Source organism: Mobula hypostoma, chromosome 6 (assembly GCF_963921235.1).
Source record: "Mobula hypostoma chromosome 6, sMobHyp1.1, whole genome shotgun sequence".
Classification (NCBI taxonomy): domain Eukaryota; kingdom Metazoa; phylum Chordata; class Chondrichthyes; order Myliobatiformes; family Myliobatidae; genus Mobula; species Mobula hypostoma.
The window spans coordinates 12,442,345-12,468,331 of NC_086102.1; the positions used below are offsets into that span (position 1 = coordinate 12,442,345).

At 43.8% G+C, this 25,987-nt stretch overlaps 1 protein-coding gene across 4 annotated transcripts in view; it reads left to right on the forward strand.

The window, feature by feature from the left end:
• Positions 1-25,987, forward strand: part of appa (amyloid beta (A4) precursor protein a) — a 220,898-nt gene that overhangs the window by 178,296 nt on the left and 16,615 nt on the right. For all 4 annotated transcript variants that reach the window (XM_063050282.1, XM_063050284.1, XM_063050280.1 and 1 more), the window contains 2 exons: positions 6,542-6,641; positions 24,646-24,867. In XM_063050282.1, coding sequence (XP_062906352.1) covers positions 6,542-6,641; positions 24,646-24,867 — 322 coding nt within the window. The remainder of the gene's footprint in view (positions 1-6,541; positions 6,642-24,645; positions 24,868-25,987) is intronic.

The window sequence follows — 25,987 nt, forward strand, 5'->3', positions numbered from 1 at the left end:
CACCAAGAGGATAGGGGGAGAAAATATAATGACAGCAGTGGGCTACCCTGAGTGCAGGGATTAAACATTTTATGGCTGCCTTGGATTTCACCCAATTAATTCTATTGTAATATCGATTGCATTTGGACACATACGAAATATGGCAGTTTAGGAAATCCATTCATCTGTTCTTTTTAAAAAGAAATGAAAGTAATAGCTTTTCAGTCCAATTTGTTCTGAAATGTCTACTATTCTGATCGCATCATATTAGTAGAGGTCTAAGTCGTTATGACATGAGAAAATCATTTGCCTGACCTAAGCTTATCTGTTCTTACCATTTAGAAATGTCTCCCTGAAGACAAAATGTATGTGTCCTTGTCAAAGCCAGGGAGTTGACTTGTCCACTCACTGCATCTAATTCATATCTAATTTCTCTCACTGCCTGATTTGAGCCCCTCTGTAATAAAGGCTAACGTACCATATGTCTTCATGATGCCTATTGTATATGCATACTAATTTCCTGTAATTTATTTAAAGCATCCCCAGTATCTCTGAATTCTAGCATTTACCAGTCTAGCACTTTTGTCAAAAGACATCTGCTTTTCCATTCTTCTTGTTTGCCAAAGTGTATAATTTCACATTTCCCCATTTTATTTTCTATTTCCCCTCTTAGCTGGCCTTAAGTGCACTTTGCAGCCTCTTTGCATTCCCTTTGTGGTTTATTCTCCCACCCAGCTTATCGTCAGCATACTTCAATGCAGTATACTTGGTCCTCTTATCGAATTCATTAATGCAGAAAATTAACTTGTAAATACTAGATGCTGTGGCAGAGATCCATGTGGCTCTTTGCTGACTGCATCCAACCATTTAACGACCTCCTGTTTATTCCTAAACTTGCCTAAATTTCAGCTAATGTTGCTAATTTCATTTTCCAATCATAGGAATCCTAGTCTTATTTTATGTAGCTCCTTATCTCTTCCTAAAATATCAATATATTAAGTCTACTAGTTTCCCTTTATCTACTTTACTAGAAATAGGATCAAACTCGAGCTGATTTGTCAATTATAATTACCTTTCATGATATTTTGTATTACCATTGTGATTTTCTGCATAACCTATTGTCATGTTGCTAATGTATTTGTGGTAATTCACCTATACTTCTGTGCTAATTGACCACAATTATTAAGGATATGGTTTTGGAGTACTTGGAGACTAATAGAATATAGAATAGTACAGCACAGTACAGGTCCTTCAGCCCACAATGTTGTGCCGACCCTCAAACGCTGCCTCCCACATAAGCCCCCACCTTAAATTCCTCCATATACCTGTCTAGTAGTCTCTTAAACTTCTAGTGTATCTGCCTCCACCACTGACTCAGGCAGTGCATTCCACGCACCAACCACTCTCTGAGTAAAAAACCTTCCTGTAATATCCCCCTTGAACTTCCCACCCCTTACCTTAAAGCCGTGTACTCTTGTATTGAGCAGTGGTGCCCTAGGGAAGAGGCACTGGCTATCCACCCTATCTATTCCTCTTAATATCTTGTACACCTCTATCATGTCTCCTCTCATCCTCCTTCTCTCTAAAGAGTAAAACCCGAGCTCCCTTAATCTCCGATCGTAATCCATCCTCTCTAAACCAGGCAGCATCCTGGTAAATAACCTCTGTACCCTTTCCAATGCGTCCACATCCTTCCTATAGTGAGGCGACCAGAACTGGACACAATACTCCAAGTGTGGCCTAACCAGAATTTTATAGAGCTGCATCATTACCTCGCGACTCTTAAGCTCTATCCCTCGAGTTATGAAAGCTAACACCCCATAAGCTTTCTTAACTACCCTATCTACCTGTGAGGGAACTTTCAGGGATCTGAGGACATGTACCCCCAGATCCCTCTGCTCCTCCACGCTACCAAGTATCCTGCTATTTACTTTGTACTCTGCCTTGGAGTTTGTCCTTCCAAAGTGTACCACCTCACACTTTTCTGGGTTGAACTCCATCTGCCACTTCTCAGCCCACTTCTGCATCCTATCAATGTCTCTCTGCAATCTTCGACAATCCTCTACACTATCTCCAACACCACCAACCTTTGTGTCGTTTGCAAACTTGCCAACTCACCCAGTGTTAAAATTAATGATAAAATAAGTCAAAGTCAGCATAGTTTCTCTAAAGGGAAATCTTGCTTGACAAATCTGTTAGAATTCTTCAAGGAAGTAACAAGCATGGTGGACAAAGGAGAGGCAGTGGATGTCATTTATTTGGATTTTCTGAAGGCATTTGATAAGGTGCCTCACATGAGGCTGCTTAGCAAGATAAAATCTTATGGTGTGATAGGAAAGATGCTGGCATGGATAGAGGAATGGCTGACAGGCAGGAGGCAGCAAGTGGGAATAAAGGGGGTCTTTTCTGGTTGGCTACCAGGGAACAGTGGTGTTCCTCAGGGGTCAGTATTGGGACCGTTATTTTTCACACTGTCAGTGATTTAGATAGTAGAATTGGTGGCTTTGTTGTAGATGATATGAAGATAGGTGGAGGGGTAGTTAGTGCTGAGGAAGCAATATGATTGCAGCAGGACTTAGACAAATTGGAAGAATGGGCAAAAAAGTGGCGATGGAATACAGTGTTGGGAAATGTATGATAATACATTTTGGTAAAAGGAACAATAGTGCAGATTATTAGCTAAATGGGGAGAAAATTCAAACATCAGAAATGCAAAGGGACTTAGGAGTCCTTGTGCAAGACTCCCAGAGAGTTAATTTACAGGTTGAGTCTGGTAAAGAAGGCAAAGGCAATGTTGTATGGAGTATTGTCAACAGTTTTGGGCCATTTATCTCAGAAAGGATGTATTGTCATTGGAGAGAGTCCAGAGAAGAGTCACAAGGAACGAAAGGGTTAACATATGAGGAACACACACAAAATGATGGTGGAACGCAGCAGGCCAGGCAGCATCTATAGGAAGAAGTACAGTCGACACTTTGGGCCAAGACCCTTCATCAGGTCCTGTACTCACTGGAATTCAGAAGAATACATGGGAATCTCATTGAAACCTACTGAATGTTGAAAGGACTCAATAAGATGGATGTGGAGAGGATGTTTCCTGTGGTGGAGGTATCCAGAACTAGAGGGCACAACCTCAAAACTGAGGGGTGACCTTTTAGAACAGAGATAAGGAGGAATTTTTTTTTTAGCCAAAGAGTGGTGAATCTGTGGAATACTCTGTCACAGACTGTGGTGGAGGCCAATAATCCATGGGTAAGTTGATAGATTCCTGATTGGTCAGGGCATCAAGGGATATGGTGAGAGGGCCGGTATATGGGTTTGAATGGAATCCGGGATCAGCCATGATGAAATGGTGGAGCGACTCGATGGGCTGAGTGGACTAATTCTGCTCCTATGTCTTATGGTCTTTAAAAATTTCCAATTTCTCATGCTTTCTATTTATTTTCAAACTAAAAGTAGCTGGCTACCTTGCAGTTCGTAGGAACTTCTTGACATCTATGAAAGCTTGGAAATGTGTCACACTCTATGCAGAAACTTTTTAAAATCCATTTTCTATAGTTCAACAGTTCTGGGAGCTCCCAACATCTGACTCCATTAATTTCCCAATCTTACTTATCCCTCTCTTTAGTTGCTGTTTTGCATTTTAAGATCATAGTTTAGGAACCAACCATGTCCCTGTCAGACTGAAGTTCATCATGTTATCAGTGTTTCTCTGTGGATCTTTGACTGCCAGATTACTGTCTGTTATTATACCATTTTAGTCATCTGAAGTTAGTTTCTAAATGATTATATTTACAAGAAAGTAATGATAATAAGTAACTTATAGAGCACTTTTCATGCAAACAATGTAATTCAAAGTGCTTTACAGTGGGATATAGTTCAGATATGAAAATAAAAGACAAAAAGATGTTAGTTAAAAGCAAGATTTGAGCTGACATTTAACAGTGTCAATTGAATCTGCATCCATAAGAAATAAGAGCGGAATTAGGCTATTTGGCTTATTAAGTCTGCTTCACCATTCCATCCTGACTGATTTATTATGCTCCTCTACACTATTCTCCTGTCTTCCCCCCGCCCCCCCCATAACCTTTGGCCCCCTGATTAATCAAGAACCTATCAACTTCCACCGTGATATATCCAAAGATTGGTCTGCACAGCCATCTGTGGCAGTGAATTCCACAGATTCGCCACCCTCTGGCTGAAGAAAATTTTCTTCATCTCTGTTTTAAATAGGCATCCCTCAGTTTTGAGGCTGTGCCCTCGGGTCCCAGAATCTCCCAGTATAGGAAACATCCTGTCCACATCCACTCTATCTAGGCCTCTCAGTATGTTTCAATGAGATCCCCCCCACCCCTGCTCCATTCTATTAAACCAGCAAGAACTGGACCAGAGCCTCAAATGGTCCTCACATGTTAACCCTTTCATCCCTGCGATTATTCTCATGAACCTTCTCTGGGCCTTTTCCAATACCAGCAATATTTTCTTTGATAAGGGGCCCAAAACCGCTCACAATACTTCGTGTGGTCTGACCAATGCTTCATAAAGCCTCAGCATTACATTCTTGCTTTTATAGTCTAGTCCTCTCAAAATGAATGCTAACTTTGACCATAAGACCATAACTACAGGAGCAGAATTAGGCCATTTGGCCCATCGGTTCTGCTCCAGAACTTCTTCCTGACTCTCAGCCCCAATCTCCTGTTTTCCCCTCGTACCCCTTCATGCCCTGATCAATCAAAAATCTATCAACCTCTGCCTTAAGGGTATATATAAAGACTTGGCCTATATGGCTGCCTATGGCATCGAATTCCACAGATTCACCACTCTCTAGCAAAAGAAATTCCTCCTCATCTCCATCCTAAAAGGATGCCCCTCTATTCTGAGGCTGTGTCCTCTGGTCTTAGACTCTCCCACCATAAGAAACATTTTCTGCACATCCACCCGATTAAGGCCTTTCATCATTTGATAGGTTTCCTTGCCACTGACTTAACCTGCAAGTTAACCTTTATGGAATCCTGCACGAAGACTCCCATGTCTCTGATTTCTGAATTCTCCCCATTTAGAAAATAGTCCACGCCTTTATTCCTTCTGCCAAATTACATGACAGTGCAGTTCCCTACTCTGTATTCCATCTGTCACTTCTTTGCCCATTCCCCCCAATCTAAGTCCTTCTGCAAACACCCTGCTTCCTCAGTACTACCTGCCCCTCCACCTAGATTCATACTGTTCACAAACTTAGCCACAAAGTCATCAATTCCTTCATTCAAGTCATTGACATATAACATGTAAAGAATCAGTCCCAACACCAACCCCTGCAGCACACCACTAGTCCCTGGCAGCCAAACAGAAAAGGCCCCTTTCATTCCCACTCTTTGCCTCCTGCCAGTCAGCCAGTCTTCTATCCGTGTTTGTAACATTCTTTAATACCATAGGCTCTTGTCAAGCAGCCTCATGTGCGGCAGCTTTTCGAAGGCCTTCTGAAAATCCAAATAACCAACATCCACTGACAGTCCTTTGTCTGTCTTGCCTGTTCTTTACTCAAATAATTCAAACAGATTTGTCAGACAAGATTTCCCCTTTAGAAAACTACGCTGACTTCGGCCTATTTTATCATGTGCCTCCAAGTACTCTGAAACCTCATTCCAACATCTTTCCAACCACTGATGCCTTCTGCCTCCCTCCCTTTTGAAAGAGTGCATGACATTTGCAATTTTCCAGTCCTCAAGAACCATTCCAGAATCCTGGGGTTTAATCCATTTGGTCCGGGTGACTCATCTACCTTTAGACTTTTCAGCTTACCAAGCACCTTCTCCGTACTAAAAGCACCAAAACTCACTCCTACCCCCAGACACGCTTGCATTTCTGGCAATCTGCTAGTGTCTTCCACAGTGAAGTCTGATGCAAAATACTTATTAAGTTTGTCCAACATTTCTTTGACCGCCTCTAGCTCTTCTAGTTTTAGCTATTGAGCTCCACAATTAAGGGGTGCAGTTCAGAAAAGCTGACCTGCCAATTATCTTTTGAGGGAGAGTGTTTAAATTTAAGTGACTGGTGGATGAAGACGTGAGAGAAGTGACATTTGGTTACTTCTGCAAACACGAGGAAATCTGCAGATGCTGGAATTTCAAGCAACACACATAAAAGTTGCTGGTGAACGCAGCAGGCCAGGCAGCATCTCTAGGAAGAGGTACAGTCGACGTTTCAGGCCGAGACCCTTCGTCAGGACTAACTGAAGGAAGAGTTAGTAAGAGATTTGAAAGTGGGAGGGGGAGGGGGAGATCTGAAATGATAGGAGAAGACAGGAGGGGGAGGGATGGAGCCAAGAGCTGGACAGGTGATTGGCAAAAGGGATATGAGAGGATCATGGGACAGGAGGCCCAGGGAGAAAGAAGGGGGGGGGAAACAGAGGATGGGCAAGGGTTATAGCGCGAGGGACAGAAGGAGAACAGAGGTTCCTTCTGCATGTTTTCCCCTTTGCTAGTCGAGATGTTCCACACTAATGAGAACAAATGTTTCCCACTACCTTATGGTATTTAGATAAAAAATTCCAAATTTCACCTTCCAGGTAATGACTCACCTGCACGTGATTGATGAGCGCATGAACCAGAGCCTCTCTCTGCTTTACAAGGTTCCATCAGTGGCAGAAGAGATCCAGGACGAAGTTGGTATGTTTGCTTTACCAGATAATGCTTGAAACATTCAACAGGTCAGCCATGGGGAAGTACACAAAGGCAAAGATAGACTCACAGCTTTGGGCGGTCGACCCGCTGACTTACCAGGCTTCAGACAGTTTGTATCGTTAACTTGTTGTCACTACATTGTTTAATGTGTTGAGCAAAGAAAAGAAATAACAAAAGAGAATACGATTTATTTACACAAACAAAAGAGTACCGATAAATCTGTGATTGCATTGGCAGCATCTTGGAAAGAGAGTTAGCATTTCACGTCAAAGTTAATTTTATATTAAAGTTTATGTTAGTTAGTTTTAAATTGCTGGTGGAAGGATGAATAAATGAAAGAGAGTATCTGAGATGAGGCCAGAGTTAAAAGTGAGTGGTACACATTGGCCTCTGATTGATAAGAATGCAGGCAGTTGGAAAGAGAGAGAGAGTAAACAATGTTCCTCAGTCGACGTCGATGAGGACCATGACACCATTATGATGGTGTCGAGACTAGCGCATGATTTGGATTTAAGCGAGGGAGAGTTGCACAGCATCAGCCTCACTCTCTCTTCCCAATTCCCATCTGGATCCAGTGGCGAGACAGAGTCTAGACGGCTGGAGATGGGACTAGGCGCAGTGGCTGACCAGGGCGTCGTCCGTGTCTTGTTGTGCTCTACACGTTCCACGACGCTTGCAGAGACCGCCTTCTTGACCGTTGGACCTTCCATTGGTCTCGTCCGCTCAATCCGCCGGAGTCTGTCTTCACATGCTGGGATAGACAACTCCCTATCTCACCGAGGGTTTGAGACCCCTCGGCTACCCTCACCTGGTTTAGCTGGCTTGTCGAAGCCGTTGCCCGGGGTGTGGCCGCTGTCGCATGCAAACAGCTACAGGGAGCCACAGGTGAGAGCTGAGCACCAGGTGGGGACCAAAGGTGGGCTAACCGCCTTGAAAAGGACGCGACATGCTCCCCCTCCAGAGGTGCTACCCCTCCCTGACACCCCATACACCCCGAGAGTGAACAATAACAACATTGGAAAGACAGATCTACAGCTACATCTGGGTAGGGGGTGGGGGGGTGGTGTTGGAGATGTGTCTCTACCAAAGAAGATGTAAGGTGGTGCTTCCGTCTGCTCCTTTGCCAGTCACCCTTGGACACGGTGAAGCCATGGGAGCAGGCGGTGGAAGACCATGATTGTCAGACGACACAGCACATAACAAACGAATGAACAGCTACATATAGTAGACAGGAAATGCTTGCAGAGACAATTAGCCAAATGGGGATGGCTTTGGTGGACATCTTGGTCAGCATGGAAATGTTGTGTTGAAGGGCTTGTTTCTATCATCTATAATTCCTTCAGGTCAACATGTCCATGCCAACCAACCAGAGGATATCATGTACCACTTGCCTTCAACTTGTGCCTCTTCTCAGAGATATTCTCCTTGACGTCCATCCCTCCACCGGTCTCTCTGCAATTTAAAATTACCTTGTATCCTTTCTCTGTTGCAGGGTCTTTGACGTGAAATGCTAACTCCCTACTCAAAATGCTGCCAATGCATTCTCAGATTTATCGGTACTCTGTCATTTGTGTAAATAGATTGTATTCTTGCTTGTTTTCTTTTGTAAAAATCTGAAATGATGCAAGTGAAAAATGTTGAGCTGTAAGAAATCTCCAGCATATCAGGGCCTGGGGAAATGGAGACAGTATAACCTGCAGCTGAACTATCCTGTTTTGACTCAGAGAAAACAAAGGTGTAGAGTTCAGTAAACACGAGGAATTCTACAGATGCTGGAATTTCAAGCAACACACATAAAAGTTTCTGGTGAACGCAACAGCCCAGGCAGCATCTCTGGGTACAGTCGACGTTTTGGGCCGAGACCCTTCGTCAGGACTAACCGAAAGAAGAGCTAGTAAGAGATTTGAAAGTGGGAGGGGGAAGGGGAGATCTGAAATGATAGGAGAAGACAGGAGGAGGAGGGATGGAGCCAAGAGCTGGACAGTTGATTGACAAAAGGGATATGAGAAGATCATGGAACAGGAGTCCTAGGGAGAAAGAAAAAGGGGATGGGGGAAGCCCAGAGGATGGGCAAGGGGTATAGTCAGAGGGACAGAGGGAGAAAAAGGGAGAGAGAAAAAGAAAGTGTGTATATAAATAAATAATGGATCGGGTACGAGGGGGAGGTGGGGCACTAGTGGAAGTTTAAGAAGTCAATGTTCATGCCATCAGGTTGGAGGCTACCCAGACGGAATATAAGGTGTTGTTCCTCCAACCTGAGTGTGGCTTAATCTTTACAGTAGAGGAGACCGTGGATAGACATACCAGAATGGGAATGGGATGTGGAATTAAAATGTGTGGCCACTGGGAGATCCTGCTTTCTCTGGCGGACTGAGCGTAGGTGTTCAGCGAAACGATCTCCCAGTCTGCATCGGGTCTCGCCAATATATAGAAGGCTACATCGGGAGCACCGGACGCAGTATATCACCCCAGCCGACTCACAGGTGAAGTGTCGCCTCACCTGGAAGGACTGGCCTCCGGGTCCAACATATAATTCTCCGTAACTTCCGCCACCTCCAACGGGGTCCCACCACTAAGCACATCTTTCCCTCCCCCCCCCGCCACTTTCCGCAGGGATCGCTCCCTACGCGATTCCTTGTCCATTTGTCCCCCCCCCCCATCCTTCCCCACCGATCTTCCTCCTGGCACTTATCCTTGTAAGTGCCAATAGGCGGGTCCTGGACTTATATTTCCTGGCATAATTTACATATTACTATTTAACTATTTATGGTTTTATTACTATTTATTATTTATGGTGCAACTGTAATGAAAACCAGATTCCCCCGGGATCAATAAAGTGTGACTATGACTAAGCAGAACAAGTACTACACATGCCCTTACACTTCCTCCGTCACTACCATTCAGGGCCCCAGACAGTCCTATCAATGTCCCGCTGTAACCCCTGACAGCCCTCCACACTATCCACAACACCCCCAACCTTTCTGTCATCAGCAAACTTACTAACCCATCCCTCCACTTCCTCATCCAGGTCATTTATAAAAATCACAAAAGAGAAGGTGTCCTAGAACAGATCCCTGAGGCACTCCACTGGTCACCGATCTCCATGCAGAATATGAACCATATACAACCACTCTTTGGCGCTGCTTCCTGCAAGCATGCAGAACTCGTTGACTTTATTAACTTTGCCTCCAACTTTCACCCTGCCCTCAAGTTTACCTGGTCCATTTCCGACACCTCCCTCCCCTTTCTAGATCTTTCTGTCTCTGTCTCTGGAGACAGCTTATCCACTGATGTCTACTATAAGCCTACTGACTCTCACAGCTATCTGGACTATTCCTCTTCTCACCCTGTCTCTTGCAAAAACGCCATCCCCTTCTCGCAATTCCTCCGTCTCCGCCGCATCTGCTCTCAGGATGAGGCTTTTCATTCCAGGACGAGGGAGATGTCTTCCTTTTTTAAAGAAAGGGGCTTCCCTTCCTCCACTATCAACTCTGCTCTTAAACGCATCTCCCCCATTTCACGTACATCTGCTCTCACTCCATCCTCCCGCCACCCCACTAGGAATAGGGTTCCCCTGGTCCTCACCTACCACCCCACCAGCCTCCGGGTCCAACATATTATTCTCCGTAACTTCCGCCACCTCCAACGGGATCCCACCACTAAGCACATCTTTCCCTCCCCCCCTCTCTCTGCATTCCGCAGGGATCGCTCCCTACACAACTCCCTTGTCCATTCGTCCCCCCCATCCCTCCCCACTGATCTCCCTCCTGGCACTTATCCGTGTAAGTGGAACAAGTGCTACACATGCCCTTACACTTCCTCCCTTACCACCATTCAGGGCCCCAAACAGTCCTTCCAGGTGAGGCAACACTTCACCTGTGAGTCGACTGGGGTGATATACTGCGTCTGGTGCTCCCGATGTGGCCTTTTATATATTGGTGAGACCCGACGCAGACTGGGAGACCGCTTTGCTGAACATCTACGCTCTGTCCGCCAGAGAAAGCAGGATCTCCCAGTGGCCACACATTTTAATTCCACATCCCATTCCCATTCTGACATGTCTATCCACGGCCTCCTCTACTGTAAAGATGAAGCCACACTCAGGTTGGAGGAACAACACCTTATATTCTGTCTGGGTAGCCTCCAACCTGATGACATGAACATCGACTTCTCTAACTTCCGCTAAGGCCCCACCTCCCCCTAGTACCCCATCTGTTACTCATTTTTATGCACACATTCTTTCTCTCACTCTCCTTTTTCTCCCTCTGTCCCTCTGAATATACCTCTTGCCCATCCTCTGGGTCCCCCCCCCCTTGTCTTTCTTCCGGGACCTCCTGTCCCATGATCCTCTCGTATCCCCTTTTGCCTATCACCTGTCCAGCTCTTGGCTCTATCCCTCCCCCTCCTGTCTTCTCCTATCATTTTGGATCTCCCCCTCCCCCTCCAACTTTCAAATCCCTTACTCACTCTTCCTTCAGTTAGTCCTGACGAAGGGTCTCGGCCTGAAACGTCGACTGCACCTCTTCCTACAGACGCTGCTTGGCCTGCTGCGTTCACCAGCAACTTTGATGTGTGTTACAACCACTCTTTGCCTTCTTTGAGCAAGCCAATTCTGGATCCATAAAGCAATGTCCCCTTGGATCCCATGTCTCCTTACTTTCTCAATAAGCCTTGCATGGGGTACTTTGTCAAATGCCGTACTGAAATCCATACACACTACATCTACTGCTCTACATCAAATGTGTTTAGTCACATCCTCAAAAAAAAAGTCAATCAGGCTCGTAAGGTCTGGCCTGCCTTTGACAAAGCCATGCTGACTATTCCTAATCATATTATGCCTCTCAGGATCTTCTCCATCAACTTACCAACCACTGAAGTAAAACTCACTGGTCTATAATTTTCTGGGCTATCTCTACTCCCTTTCTTGAATAAGGGAACAACATCCGCAACACTCCAATCCTCCAAAATCTCTCCCGTCCCCATTGATGATGCAAAGATCATTGCCAGAGGCTCAGCAATCTCCTCCCTCACCTCCTACAGTAGACTGGAGTACATCTCATCTGGTCCTGGAGATTTATCCAACTTTTCCAAAAGCTTCAACACATCCTCTTTCTATATGCTCAAGCTTTTCAGTCTGCTGCATGTCATCCCTACAATCACCAAGATCTTTTTCCATAGTGAATACTGAAGCAATGTATTCATTAAGTACCTCCGCTATCTCCTCCGGTTCTATACACATTTTTTCACTGTCACACTTGAATAGTCCTATTCTCTCACATTTTATCCTCTTACTCTTCACATACTTGTAGAATGCCTTGGGGTTTTCCTTAATCCTGCTCTCCAAGGCCTTCTCATGGGCCCTTCTGGCTCTCCTAATTTCATTCTTAAGCTCCTTCCTGCCAGCTTTATAATTTTCTAGATCTCTGTCATTACCTAGTTTTTTGAACCTTTTGTAAGCTTTTCCTTTCCTCTTGACTAGATTTACAACAGCCTTTGTACACCATGGTTCCTGTACCCTACTATCCTTTCCCTGTCTCATCGGAACATACTTATGCAGAACGCTACGCAAATATCCCCTGAACATTTGCCACATTTCTGCCGTACGTTTCCCTGAGAACATCTGTTCCCAATTTAAGCTTCCAAGTTCCTGCCTGATAGCCTCATAATTCCCCTTACTCCAATTGAACACTTTCCTAACTTGTCTGTTCCTATCCCTCTCCAATGCTATGGTAAAGGAGATAGAGTTCAAAGTAAATGTATTATCAAAGTACATATATGTCACCACATACAACCCTAAGATTCGTTTTCTTTCGCAATAACTCCAACAAAACACAATAGAATCAATTAAAGACAGTGCCCAACAAGACAAACACCACTGTGCAAAAGAAAACAAACTGTGCAAATACAAAAAGAGAAAAAAGTAATTAAAAAAATATCGAGAACCTGAGATGAAGTGTAACGTCATCTTGGGCCAAAAGTTTTGCATGTACAGCTGTACTGTCCATGGGTTATGGGAACAGGTCAGTGATGGGGTGAGGGAAGTTATCCCCTCTAGTTCAGAAGCCTGATGGTTGAGGGATAATAACTTCCTGAATCTGGTGATTTGGATCCTGAGACTTCTGTACGTCCTTCCTGATGGCAGCAGCAAGAAAAGAGCTTGGCCTTGGATGGTGGGGGTCCTTGATGATGATTGCTGCTTTCCTGTGGCGACGCTCTGTGTGGATGTGTCTAATGATGGGGAGGCTTTACCTGTGATGGAGTGGACCATAACCACTACTTCCTGTACGCTTTTTAGCAGGATTATCTGAATAAACCAAATGAAGGGAAAAAATGTCACCTTATCTATACAAGCCTGAAAATCCCATGCTCACTCCCCAATCCAGGCTGATCACTGCTGTCTTTGGGGTACCGAACTGATTAAAAAACACCTGGGTTAAAAAATGTGTACCCTTGATTGGGTGGGGTCAGGGTTTTGTTCACTATTATTCTCCAAAGATGAACTTCTGGTCCCAGTGCAACGCACAACGTGCTGCAGGAACTCAGCAGGTCAGGCAGCGTCTATGGAGGACGACGTTCCGGCCGGAGACCCTTCATCCGTGTTGAGCCTTTGCATACAGAATGTCCACTTGTGCAGTAGGGAGCTGCTGATGATTGAACCTTACAGAGTCCTGGTTCTGTGGATGAAGGAAGAGGAAATTAGAGGGAGTATGTAGAAGTCTAACTAAAATTATAGAGCTACATCACGGAACAAGCTTTTCCAGCCAACAAGCCGCGATCCCCCCCCCCCGCCTTCCCTTCCCCCGGCAACCCACCTATTCACAGGACAACTTACAATCACTAATTAACTTGCTCTCCAGTACGTCTTTGGACTGCAGTAGGAGATTGGAGCACCCCAAGGAAACCCATATGGTCACGGGGAGAATGTAGAGACGACACCGGAAATGAACTCTGAACTCAGATTCTACAAGCTGACACTGACTACTAAGCTACCGTGGTGCCCCAAATATAACAAAAAACACCTAAATTTAGCCCCACTTTAATCTGAAGCGAAAATGGCAACCGTGGCCGATCCAGTCAATAATTAAAATCCTTTTAAACGAATATTAAGTAAAATTATTAAGAGTACCGAATGGAACAAAACCAATGGCTTCTGCCAGGTCTTTAAATCACTAAATACTTAGCTTCCGTAAATACCTTGATGCATTCCTTAGATTGCAAAAATGGGTCACTTGTACTTTATTATACATCTCTTCGTGTTGAGTGTGGCTTCAGACCAATAGCAACAGAGTAGCACAGCGCCAACGATCAGGGTTCAATTCCCTCCTGTCTGTAACGAATTTGTATGTTCTTCCCGTGACCACGTGTGTTCCTTCGGGTGCTCCAGTATCCTGCAACATTCTAGAGTTGGTGAGTTGTGAGTATGCTCTGGTGGCACTGGAAGTATGCCAACACCTGCGGGCTGCCTCCAGCACGTTCTCAAATTGTGTTGGTTGTTGTTGCAAGCGAGGCTTTTCACTGTATTTTCAATAATAAAGCTAATCTCTTTTTTAATGTGACAGAATACCGAGTGCAGCTGACATTTTAAATATAGATAAATATATTACATTTTTCACAAGACAGATGAGCTGAATTTTTCATGACTGTAATTTGTATGTTAAATTTGCAATGCTTTTATTGCTTGGTATTTTGAAGCATCACCTTGCCATTGTGTGGATGACTATTAGCTCTGATGAGATACTAATAGTTGCCTGTGGCATTGACACCGCATTCCGTACTCAAGGCTGAAGGGTTGAAAATAATTCTACTTTGAATTTAGCAGCGCTGTACTAAGAAAGATCTCAGTGGGGAGATTGCCGCAGTGAGCTTATTGCATTTCCCTTTGCAATTACAATATTGTGAGTGTCTTCAGAAGAATATTGAGATGTAAATCAAAAATCCCAAACCCATGAGGTTTTCTTTCTAATTTAACATCATGTACAGACTTCAACCTGGATGTTTTTCTAAAGATCTATGCTTCAGGATCAGAAAGTCACTGTTTACAGAATGCATGTAGCTATGTCAATGCAAAATTCAAAGTAAATTTATTATCAAAGTGCGTCTATGTCTCCATATGCAGTACTACCTGGAGATTTTTGTTGCAAGCATTCATAGTAGGTACAAAAAAACACAATAGGATCAATGAAAAACTGCTCTCAAGCAGAGACCAGACAGCCAGTGTGCAAAAGACGACAAACAGTGCAAATACAAAAAGGCAAACAAATAATTATAAATAAATAAGTAATACTGAGAACATGAGTTGCAGAGTCCTTAAAAGTAAGTCCAGAGGTGAGTGAAGTTACCCCCTCTGGTTCAGCAGTCTGATGGTTGAAGGATAATAGCTGTTCCTGAACCTGGTGGTGAGGGACCTGAGGCTCCTGTACCTCCTCCCTAGTGGCGGCAGTGAGAAGAGAGGACGGCCTGAATGGTAGGGTCCTTGATGATAGCTGTTGCTTTCTTGTGGCAGTGCTCCATGTAGAGATGCGCAATGGTGGGAGGGCTTTTCCTGCGCTGGACAGGGCCATATCCACTACTTTTCGTGGGCTTTTCTGCTGACTAGTCAGAAAACAGAGTGATACTTGTAAAGGCCAATCAGTGCTGAATTTACTGCCCAGCAAAGATATTTATCTGATATTGGAAAAAATGAATAATCCTCTAACCAAACTCTCTCATTTGGATATAGGAGCAGAATTAGGCTATTTGGCCCATCAAGTCTGTTCAGTCATTTCATCATGGCTGATCCATTTTTCCTGTCAGTCCCGATCTCCTGTGCCTTCTCCCTGTATCCTTTCAGGCCCTGACCAATCAAGAATCTATCAGCCTCTTCCTTAAATATTTGGCCTCCACAGCCACCTGTGGCAACAAGTTCTGATTTCACCACTCTCTGGCTGAAGAAATTCCTCATCTCTGCAATATAGTAAATCCATCTTACTTTATATAGCCTTCATTCAGATTTCAGTAAGTTTGAAAAAAAACTTTTTTATAGTTAGCTAAGTACTTCCAAAGTAGGGCTTTCATTGTATGCTTGCAGAGAAATATGAGCAGTTTGTGCATAACAGTGAAGGCAGAAATTGGTCAAAATATTTAACAGGTAAGGCAAAAGTTTGTGGAGAGAAGAACTGGATTAACATTTTGATGATCTTTCATTCGGAATGTGAAAATTAAAAATGTTGCAAGGAAAGATGTAAGGCTTCCTGAAGAAGGGTCTCGGCCAAAAACATTGACTGTTTATTCATTGCTATAGATATTGGCTGGCCTGCTGAGATCCCCCAGAATTTTGTGCATTACTTGTCTTTATTAGTCGAGGCATTGAGTATAAGAGTCAGGAAGTTATGTTGCAGTTTTATAAAGCTCTGGTGAGGCTGCATCTGAAATATTGCACGCAGTTCTGGTCACCACTTTATAGGAAGGTGTGGAGTGCGTAGAAGAGGTTTACCAAGACGCTGCCTGGATTAGAGGGCGTGTGCTATAATGAGGGGTTGGACAAACTGGGGCTGTTCTCTCCGGAGTGACAGAGGTTGAGAGGACACCTGATAGAAGTCTATAAAAATTTTGAGAGGTGCAGATAGAGTAGACAGCCATTATCTATCCCAGGGTTGAAATGTTTAATAGTAGAGGCCATGAAACATTTCAAAGGGAATGTGCAGGGTGAATATTTTGGTACACGGTGGTGGGTGCCTGGAATGCACTGCCAGGAGTGGTGATGGGGGCAGATAGAATAGAGAAGCTCATAGATAGACAATTGAATTGGCAGAGAATGGAGGGGTATGATTCAAGGAGGACTGGAAGTCATTAAGCTTAATTAATCTAGCAGAATGGTGGAGAGAACAAAAGGGAAGGTGGAGGCCAGGTGAGATTGAAAGGCATAAAGGTGTTGACAGTTGAATAAGTCAATGTGGAGCAGTTATAAACTGGAAGGACAAATCCAATCTGAAATAACAAAAGAGGAGAGCATGCAGCATAGTAGCGTAACAGTGGGTGCAACACTTTACAACGCCAACAATCAGTAATGGGAGTTCATGCTCCACCGCTGTCTGTTAGGATCCTCCGGTTTCCTCTCGCATTACAAAGATCCATGTGTGGGTTAAGATTAGTGAGTTGTGGGCTTGTTCTGTTGCCATCAGAAACATGGCGTTACTTGTGGGCTGCCACCAGCACATCCTCAGAATGTGATGGTCGTTGACACAAACGACACATTTTATTTTGTGTTTCACTGTACATGTGACAAGTGAATCTAATCTTTCATCTTTAAGGGGGAAGGAAAACTGCTGAAAATGTGGCGTTAGTGCTTTAAATAGTTGAATTGGTGTTGAGTTCTGAGATCCATAATTTAGTAGGTTAGATGAGGTTCCGTGTTGGCACGTGGCCAAGTGGTTAAGGCGTTCGTCTAGTGATCTGAAGGTCGCTAGTTCGAACCTTGGCTGAGGCAACGTGTTGTGGCCTTAAGCAAGGTACTTAATCACACATTGCTCTGCGATGACACCAGTGCCAAGCTGTATGGGTCTTAATGCCCTTCCCTTGGACAACATCGGTGGCGTGGAGAGGGGAGACTTGCAGCATGGGCAACTACCGCTCTTCCATACAACTTTGCCCAGGCCTGCGCCCTGGAAACCTTCCAAGGTGCAAATCCATGGTCTCACGAGACTAACGGATGCCTATTAGATTAGATTAGATGAGGTTCTGCTCAAGTTTATATTGGAGTGGTGTAGGAAGAGAAAGACAAGCCAGATTGGAACTGGGCCTTTGTTAAAGTGACGGGCAAAGGGCGCTCAAAGGGTGCCCTTGCAGACAGGGCAGAGATATCTTACGAAGTAAACATCCCATCTATGATTGACTTTTGCAAATGAAGAGCAATCCACATTATGAGCACCAAATGCAGTCAACTAATTTGGAAGTAGTGCAAACAAATTTGCTGCTTTCTAGTGCATTTTTTTGTTCTTATCTCAGTTAGTGATGTCAAGCCTGATGTCAGTGTTTCTGACTACACATCCTCAGCAGCAATTTTCAGCCAGAACCACCAGCACATCTCATTCAGTATCCTGGCCTTCCTCTTCATTCCCTCCACACTCCATCAAGAAGAAGGTACAGGAGCCTCAGAACTCACACCCAGGTTCAGGAACAGTTACTACTCCTCAACCATCAAGCTGCTGAACCAAAGGGGATAACTTCACTTGCCCCATCACTGAAATGTTTCCACAACCTGTGGACTCACTTTCAAGGTCTCTTCATCTCTTGTTCTCCATATTTATTGTTTATTTATTTATTTATTTATTATTATTTCTTGTTTTTATATTTGCACAGTTTGCTGTCTTCTGCACTCTGGTTGAATACCCTAGTTGTGCGGTCTTTTGTTCATTCTGTTATGGTTATTATTCTATAGAATTATTGAATATGCCCACAAGAAAATGAATCTCAGGGTTGTATATGGTGATGTAAATGTACTTTGATAATAAAATGTGCTTTGTAGTTTGAGCTTTGAACTTCCTCTTCATTCCCTCCACACTTCCTCCTCACTCCTTTCGCCCCCACTCACTTCTCTACAATTTGTCTTCTTTCTAACCTTTCCCAGTTTTGATGAAAGATCAATCATACATGCTCTGTATCCAGCAGAACTGGGTAATACTTAGCATCTCATCTGAGGGGTAGCATTACAGTTAGCAGCGCTAATGAGCAGGGTTCAATTACTGCCGCTGTCTGTAAGAGGTTTCTACATTGTCTGTGTGACCACGTGGGTTTCCTCCGAGTGCTCTGGATTCCTACCACATTCCAAAAATGTATGGGTTAGGGTCAGTAAATTGTGGGCTTGCTATGTTGGCGCGGGAAGCTCAAATTGCTGTATTGGTGACATTCGCGACACTGCCCCCAGCACATATTCGAACTGTGTTGGTCATTGACACAAATAGCACTGTATATTTCGACCTACCTGTGACAAATTAAGCCAATCTAATCTTTTGAGACTCTACATCTCGGCTATGCAGTAGTGCGTCTTTTCTGAGATATACAGTGTCAGCAGGATGATGTATCGGAACCCAATGCTTCCAAATCAGTGACATGGTGAATATCCAGTATTTATTTTCCACTCTGATCTTGCATTTGTTTCCCAAGGGATTAATTCTTATCTTGACATTTCTGATAAGTGAACACCTTTGGGTTTGACTGTTGTGTTCACAATGAGCATCAGCAAGTAACTGCAAACTGAAATTGTAATGATATTGTGTGCCACGTACATAGCACATGTTCCAGCAGATTGCCTCTGAATAATAGTGGGAACTAGGAGCCCCAACTTTTTTTCAGATCTCATTCAGAGGCAAGGTACTGTTGGACCCTGTTATTTTGTGATCCAGAGTTTCTTAGGAAGTCAAGACTGAGGCTTAAAATTTGTTGTCTTAGAAAGTGATACAAGATTGGAAAACAAACAAGAATGAGGAGCAGAGAACAAAGACAAGATAAAGGGTAAAAAGCTGTTGCGGTCATCTTATACTCAGACAAGAATACAAAACTTTCAGTTATATCAAATAACCTACAAAATAGATTCAAGTAGCATGATAACTGCTAGTGAAAACTAAGAAATTTCTAGAAATATACAGAAGCGCTTTTACTGTAATTACCAGAAAATTCACTGAACAATTCCATGCTCAGAACGTAAGTGATTTTATAAAAAGTAGAAGTAAGAGTAGGGAAGTTAAGCTGCAAGAAAAATACAAGGGGAATGATGATTCCACACCCCAATCTACCAGCACTCAGGCCAGCAGCCCCTTTGCTGCTCACCAAGAATCACCCTTAACATAGAGCCTTCAGCTGACTGATCTTCCTTTGAAAGCAGTAAACAGGTGGTTTATTATACACTGGGAGAGTTCACCCTATCACACAAATCTCATGTGATTTTTAAAAGAATCTTTCTTTCCATAAGCTGTTTTCCTATAATCAGGGTAGAGATTGCAACAGTAGAAGCTTCCATTTTTATAACTGCCTTATATTACAGTATCAATCAAGGTGTTCCTCAGTTTCTATATGTCTTATTTCCCCGTCCCACAGAAGGAAGTTATTTGGCCCACTGGGTCTGCAGTGGGGCTTCAGACATTCCAATCCCATTTTGCCACCCATCTGCACTTGGTGCCGGGTCTCCACCAAAGGAGGTGGAAGGCTCTCCACTCTGCTAGCCTGCAGGTCACCCTTGGGCAAGGTGTAGCACCTGTTTAATCCCTGATCAGGATCACGTGAAGCCATGGCTACAGGTGGTGGATGGTGGTATGAGCAGCTGGTACATATCACAAGTCCTGGTTAGACAGACAATCTCTGAAGAATATTGATACTGGCCGGAGTCACTCATCCTGTAAAGACACTGCCCAGAAGAAGGCAATGACAAACCATTTCTGTAGGAGTACTGTGTGCAGTTTTGGTCTCCAAATTTGAGGAAGGACATTCTTGCTATTGAGGGAGTGCAGCGTAGGTTCACAAGGTTAATTCCCAGGATGGCGGGACTGTCATATGTCGAAAGATTGGAGCGACTGGGCTTGTATACTCTGGAATTTAGAAGACTGAGAGGGGATCTTATTGAAACGTATAAGATTATTAAGGAATTGGGCACGCTGGAGGCAGGAAGCATGTTCCCACTGATGGGCGAGTCCAGAACCAGAGGCCACAGTTTAAGAATAAGGGGTAGGCCATTTAGAACGGAGTTGAGGAAAAACTTTTTCACCCAGAGAGTGGTGGATGTATTGAATGCTGTGTCCCAGAAGGCTGTGGAGGCCAAGTCTCTGGATGCTTTCAAGAAAGAGATGGATAGAGCTCTTAAAGATAGCAGAATCAAAGGTTATGGGGATAAGGCAGGAACTGGATACTGATTGTGGATGATCAGCCATGATCACAGTGAATGGTGGTACTGGCTCGAAGGGCCGAATGGCCTACTCCTGCACATATTGTCTATTGAAAATTTGCCAAGTACAACCATAGTCATTTGACCATGATAGCCCACGTCATACAACACGGCACATAATAAACGCACATCTACACTAGGGATTTACTTATTTATTTAAAGATATAGCACAGAACAGGCCCTTATAGCCCAACGAACTGTGCCACCGACTTTAACCCTAGCTTAACCATGGGACAATTTACAATGAGCAAGTAACCTACTGACCCATACAACTTTGGACTGTGGGAGGAAACCCACACGTTCATGGGAGGAGCGTACAAACTCCTTGCAGGTGATGTTGGAGATTAGTTCTGAACTCGGGTGCCCTGAGATGTATTAGCATCGCGCTAACCACCCCAGATAGTTTGCAATGGCCAATTAGCCTATAACTCCAGGAGTCTGAGATATGAGAGGAAACCAGAACACTCAGAAGTTTCAGAGTCACAAAGAAAAATAGAAATTTTAAATTAAAGCAAACTCCACACCAGAAGTTGGGTTGATAGAATTATGGGATAGTAGTCCAGCTATGTCACTGCACTATTTAAGCAAAATTACTGAGCAATCTCAGATCCTGGGGTCGGCATCCAAAAGCCTGGACTTTTTAAGGAAGTGAATGAGGCAGAGAGAATGAGAAGGGATTTCAGTGCTCAGAAGTTTGGCAGATTAAATCTGAGGCTGAGTTTAGGGGAAGTCACTCCAGGTGATAAAATCCATGAAGACACCAGAGCAAGAGGAGATTGAAGAGTAATGTCACTGATATGGGAAAAAAAGAGGATTGAAAAATAGAGGTATTGCTTAACAAAGTCCTGTTGAAATCCAAAAGTGATCTTAGGCAGGGGAGAGAGAACAAAACTGGATGGCCTCAGCTCTACCAGAAGTAGATTCTGGCTTCTTTCCCCTTGCTTTCTAGTTCTAATGAAAGGTCTCAGCCCAAAACGCCAACAGTTCATTTCCCTCCATTGGTGCTGCCTGACCTGCTGAGTTTGTGTGCGTTGTTTCCACTGGATCTAAAGCAAGGGAGGTAGACAGCTGGGGTTTGGATCAGTCAAATCTATGTGCGTTTGGTGAGATGAAGACAGGGTAAGGCAGTATTAGTGGCAGTGGAAATAGCTAGTCATTGTGATACATTGGGTCATTTAAGAAACCCTTAGATGGGTGCATCATCATCATGTGCCATGTCCTATAGTGTGGGTAATCATGGTCTTAGCAAATTTTTTTTACAAAAGTGGTTTGCCATTGCCTTCTTCTGGGCAGTGTCTTTACAAGAGAGTTGACCCCAGCTATAATGCATACTTAGAGACTGTCTGCCTGGTGTCAGTGGTTGTATAACCAGGACTTGAGATATGCTCCAGCTGCTCATACGACCATCCACCACCTGCTCCCATGGTGACCCTGATTGGAGGGGGGGGGAGCTAAATAGATGCTACACCTTGCTCAATGGTGACCTGCAAGCTAGCAGAGGGAAGGAGCACCTTGCACCTCCTTTGGTAGAGACGTATCTCCACCCTGCCACACAAGATGGGCACATGGATGAGAGAAAAACTGAGGGCTATGCAGGAGGGAAGGGTTGGATTGATTTTAGAATAGGTTAAAATGTTGGCACTGTGGTGACTGAATGAAACCACTGGAGAGTCGCTGCTGGGTAGCTGAATGAAGAAGTACAGTCCACTGAGGGGTCTCAGCCCGAATGTTGACTGTACTCTTTTCCATAGATGCTGCCTGGCCTGCTGATTTCCTCCAGCATTTTGTGTGTGTTGCTCTGGATTTCCAGCATCTTCAGATTTTCTCTTGTTTGTGGGTGTATATAATGGTCTTTATTTGGGACACTGAGTCACTCAGGAGAAAGGGACACTCCAACCCAACGGTACACCACATTTTTATATCTTAAAGAACAAAGGTAACAGGACAGTTGCTATAGTTACAATACACATAATGTTTCTTTTGAGTTGCATGTAATTGTTTAAATGCTTGGGTCGTCCCACCAATACACCCAAACTGAGTGTTAATTACTTTGGTCTCTGAGTCGTATTCATGCAATGGAGTGTTGATTGCATTCATGCATATGCAGTAATCTCAAGTGAATTAACATAAGAAGCATAAGAAATAGGAGCAGGAGTAAACCATCTGGTCTGTCAAACGTGCTCCGCCATTCAATAGGATTTGGCTGGTCTGGCCATGGACTCATCTCCACCTATCTGCCTTCCCCTATAATGCTTAATTCTTCTACTATGCAAAAATCTATCCAACCTTGTCAAATATATTTACTGAGGTAGCCCCCATTGCTTCATTGGGCAGAGAATTCCACAGACTCATCACTCTCTGGGGAAAGCAGTTCCTCCTCATCTCCATCCTAAATCTACTCCCCCGAAACTTGAGGCTATGTCCCCTAGTTCTAGTCTCACCTATCAGTGAAAGCAATTTTCCTGCCTCTATCCAATCTATCCCTTTCATAATTTTATATGTTTCTGTAAGATCTCTTCTCATTCTTCTGAATTCCAGTGAGTACAGTCCCAGGCAACTCAATCTCTCCTTATAGTTTAACCCCCTCATCTATGGAATCAACCTCCTCTGCACCGCCTCCAAAGCCAGTAAATCCTCCTTCAAGTAGGAGACCAGAACTGCACACAGTACGCAAACATGAGGAAATCTGCAACACACATCAAAGTTGCTGGTGAATGCAGCAGGCCAGGCAGCATCTCTAGGAAGAGGTACAGTCGACGTTTCGGGCCAAGACTAAGGGCCTACTCTGTTTATCAGTACTCCAGATAAGGCCTCACCAGTATCCTGTGCAGTTGCAGCATAACCTAGCTGCTCTTAAATTCAATCCCTCTCGCAATGAAGGTCAACATCCCATTTGCCTTCCTGATGGCCTGCTGCACCTGCAAACCAACCTTTTGTGATTCATGCACAAGCAGCATGCTGCTATTTTTTACCATTTAAATAATAATTTGCTCTTTCATTTTTCCTTCCAAAGTAGATGACCTCGCATTTACCAACATTGTACTTCATCTGCCAGACTCTTGCCCATTCATTTAACCTACCTATATCTCTCTGCACACTCTCCAGATCTGTACAATTTGCTTTATCATTCAATTTAGTATCATCAGCAACTTAGATGCACTACACTCGGTCCCTTTTTCTAGATTATGTATATCGTGAATAGCTGCGGACCCAGCTCTGACACCTGTGACACTGCTCACCACAGATTGCCAACCAAAGTAACACCCATGTAACCTAACTCTCTGCTTTCTATTAGTTAACCAATCCTCTATCCATGCTAATATATCACTCCAGCTCTATGCATCCTTATCTTATGGATAAGTCTTTTATGAGGCACCTTATCGAACGCCTTCTGGAAATTCAAGTAAATAATGTTCATCTGTTCTCCTCTATCCACTGCGCTTGTCATATCCTCAAAGAACTCCAGTAATTGGACGTTTCCTGGTCTGCTATTTACACTAAAATACAGCTCCATGAAGACCATTGTTCCAAGCTGCATGTTAAATTCAATCTACAATTCATAGTCGGATCAGAAGTTTGTTTGCTGTTGAAATTAATATTTGCTATATTGCATCTCTAAAATACACCCTGACAGCAAAACATTGTGAGCCCAAGGGCTTGTACTGTGCTGCATTGTTCTTTTTTTTTGGCGTGTGCATGTGCGATGTTGGTGGGACGATGTCTTTTTCATGCCTTTACAAGGCGCGGAGTGAGAGAGAGACTGCGTGGCGAGCCACTCCTCACACAGACATTTCGCAGTATTTTTCCCTTTATTTTACGAGGTCGAGTTGTGATTTCAACACTCAACCCGGCACGGATGGAAAACGTACTCGCGAGCGGCCCCGACTGGATTCGAACCTGTGAACCTCCGTTCCAGAGTGCAGCGCTGATGTCATTGCACCACCAGCCGGCCCCAATGTGGTGCATTGTTCTATGTTTTAACTTGAAATTAAATCAGGGTAAATCTCTTGCATGCAGATGGTATTGTTGAGTCATTGCTGTTTCACCATTCCAAAAACATGATTTGTGTTACTACAGACGAACTGCTACAGAAGGAGCGGAACTACATGGATGACATGATGGCAAACTCAGTCAGCGACACGCGAATTAGCTATGGCAACGACGCCTTGGTCCCCTCCCTCTCTGAGACAAAAACAACAATAGAACTTCTACCGGATGACGGGGAGTTCAGTCTGGATGACCTTCAACCTCCACACCCTTTTGTCATTGACTCCATCCCTGCTAACACAGAGAATGAAGGTAATGGGAGCTGGAACTCAAAGCTATGGGAGATCATAGTTATTAGCAGAAATATCATGTTCCAGGTTGTTAGTCTGAGTTGATGTGCTTTATAATTTTGCTGGAATAACATATCTGTGGACTTTACATTTAAAATGTTTTACTTATTTAACTGCATGCATTTCATATTAGTAGAAAATAACATCTAATATCATAATTAAACCACTGACAGCCGGAGGGAAATAGTTGTTTTGTTCCGTTTTAATTGAGTAGCAGTAAACTGGACAACAATTTCCTTTGGTGTTGAAAGAAGGATTCTAATTACTCATCTCTTTCGACCTTCAGGAAATATAGCATAATAATTTTATGAAAATATTATCTGAATCTGGCACATGTCTCTTCATCTGCCTTAGTGCTTTGTATCTTTTTTAAAAATTTCTCTGCAGGTCAATATAGGAGCCATCTTTTCTGTATGTGGCCCAAAGCATATTTCTCACTCCTTCCCCTCTTCCCTCAGGAACCACTTAGAAATTGAAGTTCACAATCGCAGACTTTACTTGAGCATGAGTGGGCAAAGGCCACTTGATCAGGAGTCCTGAATCATTTCTTTCTCCACTCCCTTCCCTACTCCATTCTGGAAGGGCTAGGTCTAATTATAGTCCTTCAACCAAGCTCAGCCAGCCAAAATCTGCTCCGGCTTCCACCCACAGTCCAAAGATGTACCGGTTAGTAGATTAATTGGTCTTCTAAATTGTCCTGTGATTAGACTAGGGTTAAGTTGCTGGGTGGCGTGGTTTGTTTTCCGGAAGGGCCTGTTCCACGCTGTATCTCTAAATTGAAATAAAAATAACAACAAAATAGATCTGCATTCTTCCACTTCTGGCCTCCCAGTCATTCCCATATTTGGTCATTTGTTGGGATTGCCAAAGCCCAAAACACTGGAATTCCTTTCCATAAAAGTGGAAGCGACTGAAGAAAGCATGTCTTATTCTCACTGTATCCACATATTTTTATTCCCTGCTTGTTTCGCTCTCCCTCATTGAATATGCAGTTCTGTTTTATCTCTGCTGGCGAAATGGAAATGATGTCCTGGTTTGCAGGATATGTTGAATTGAGTTAAATTGAATAGATCTAATCTACC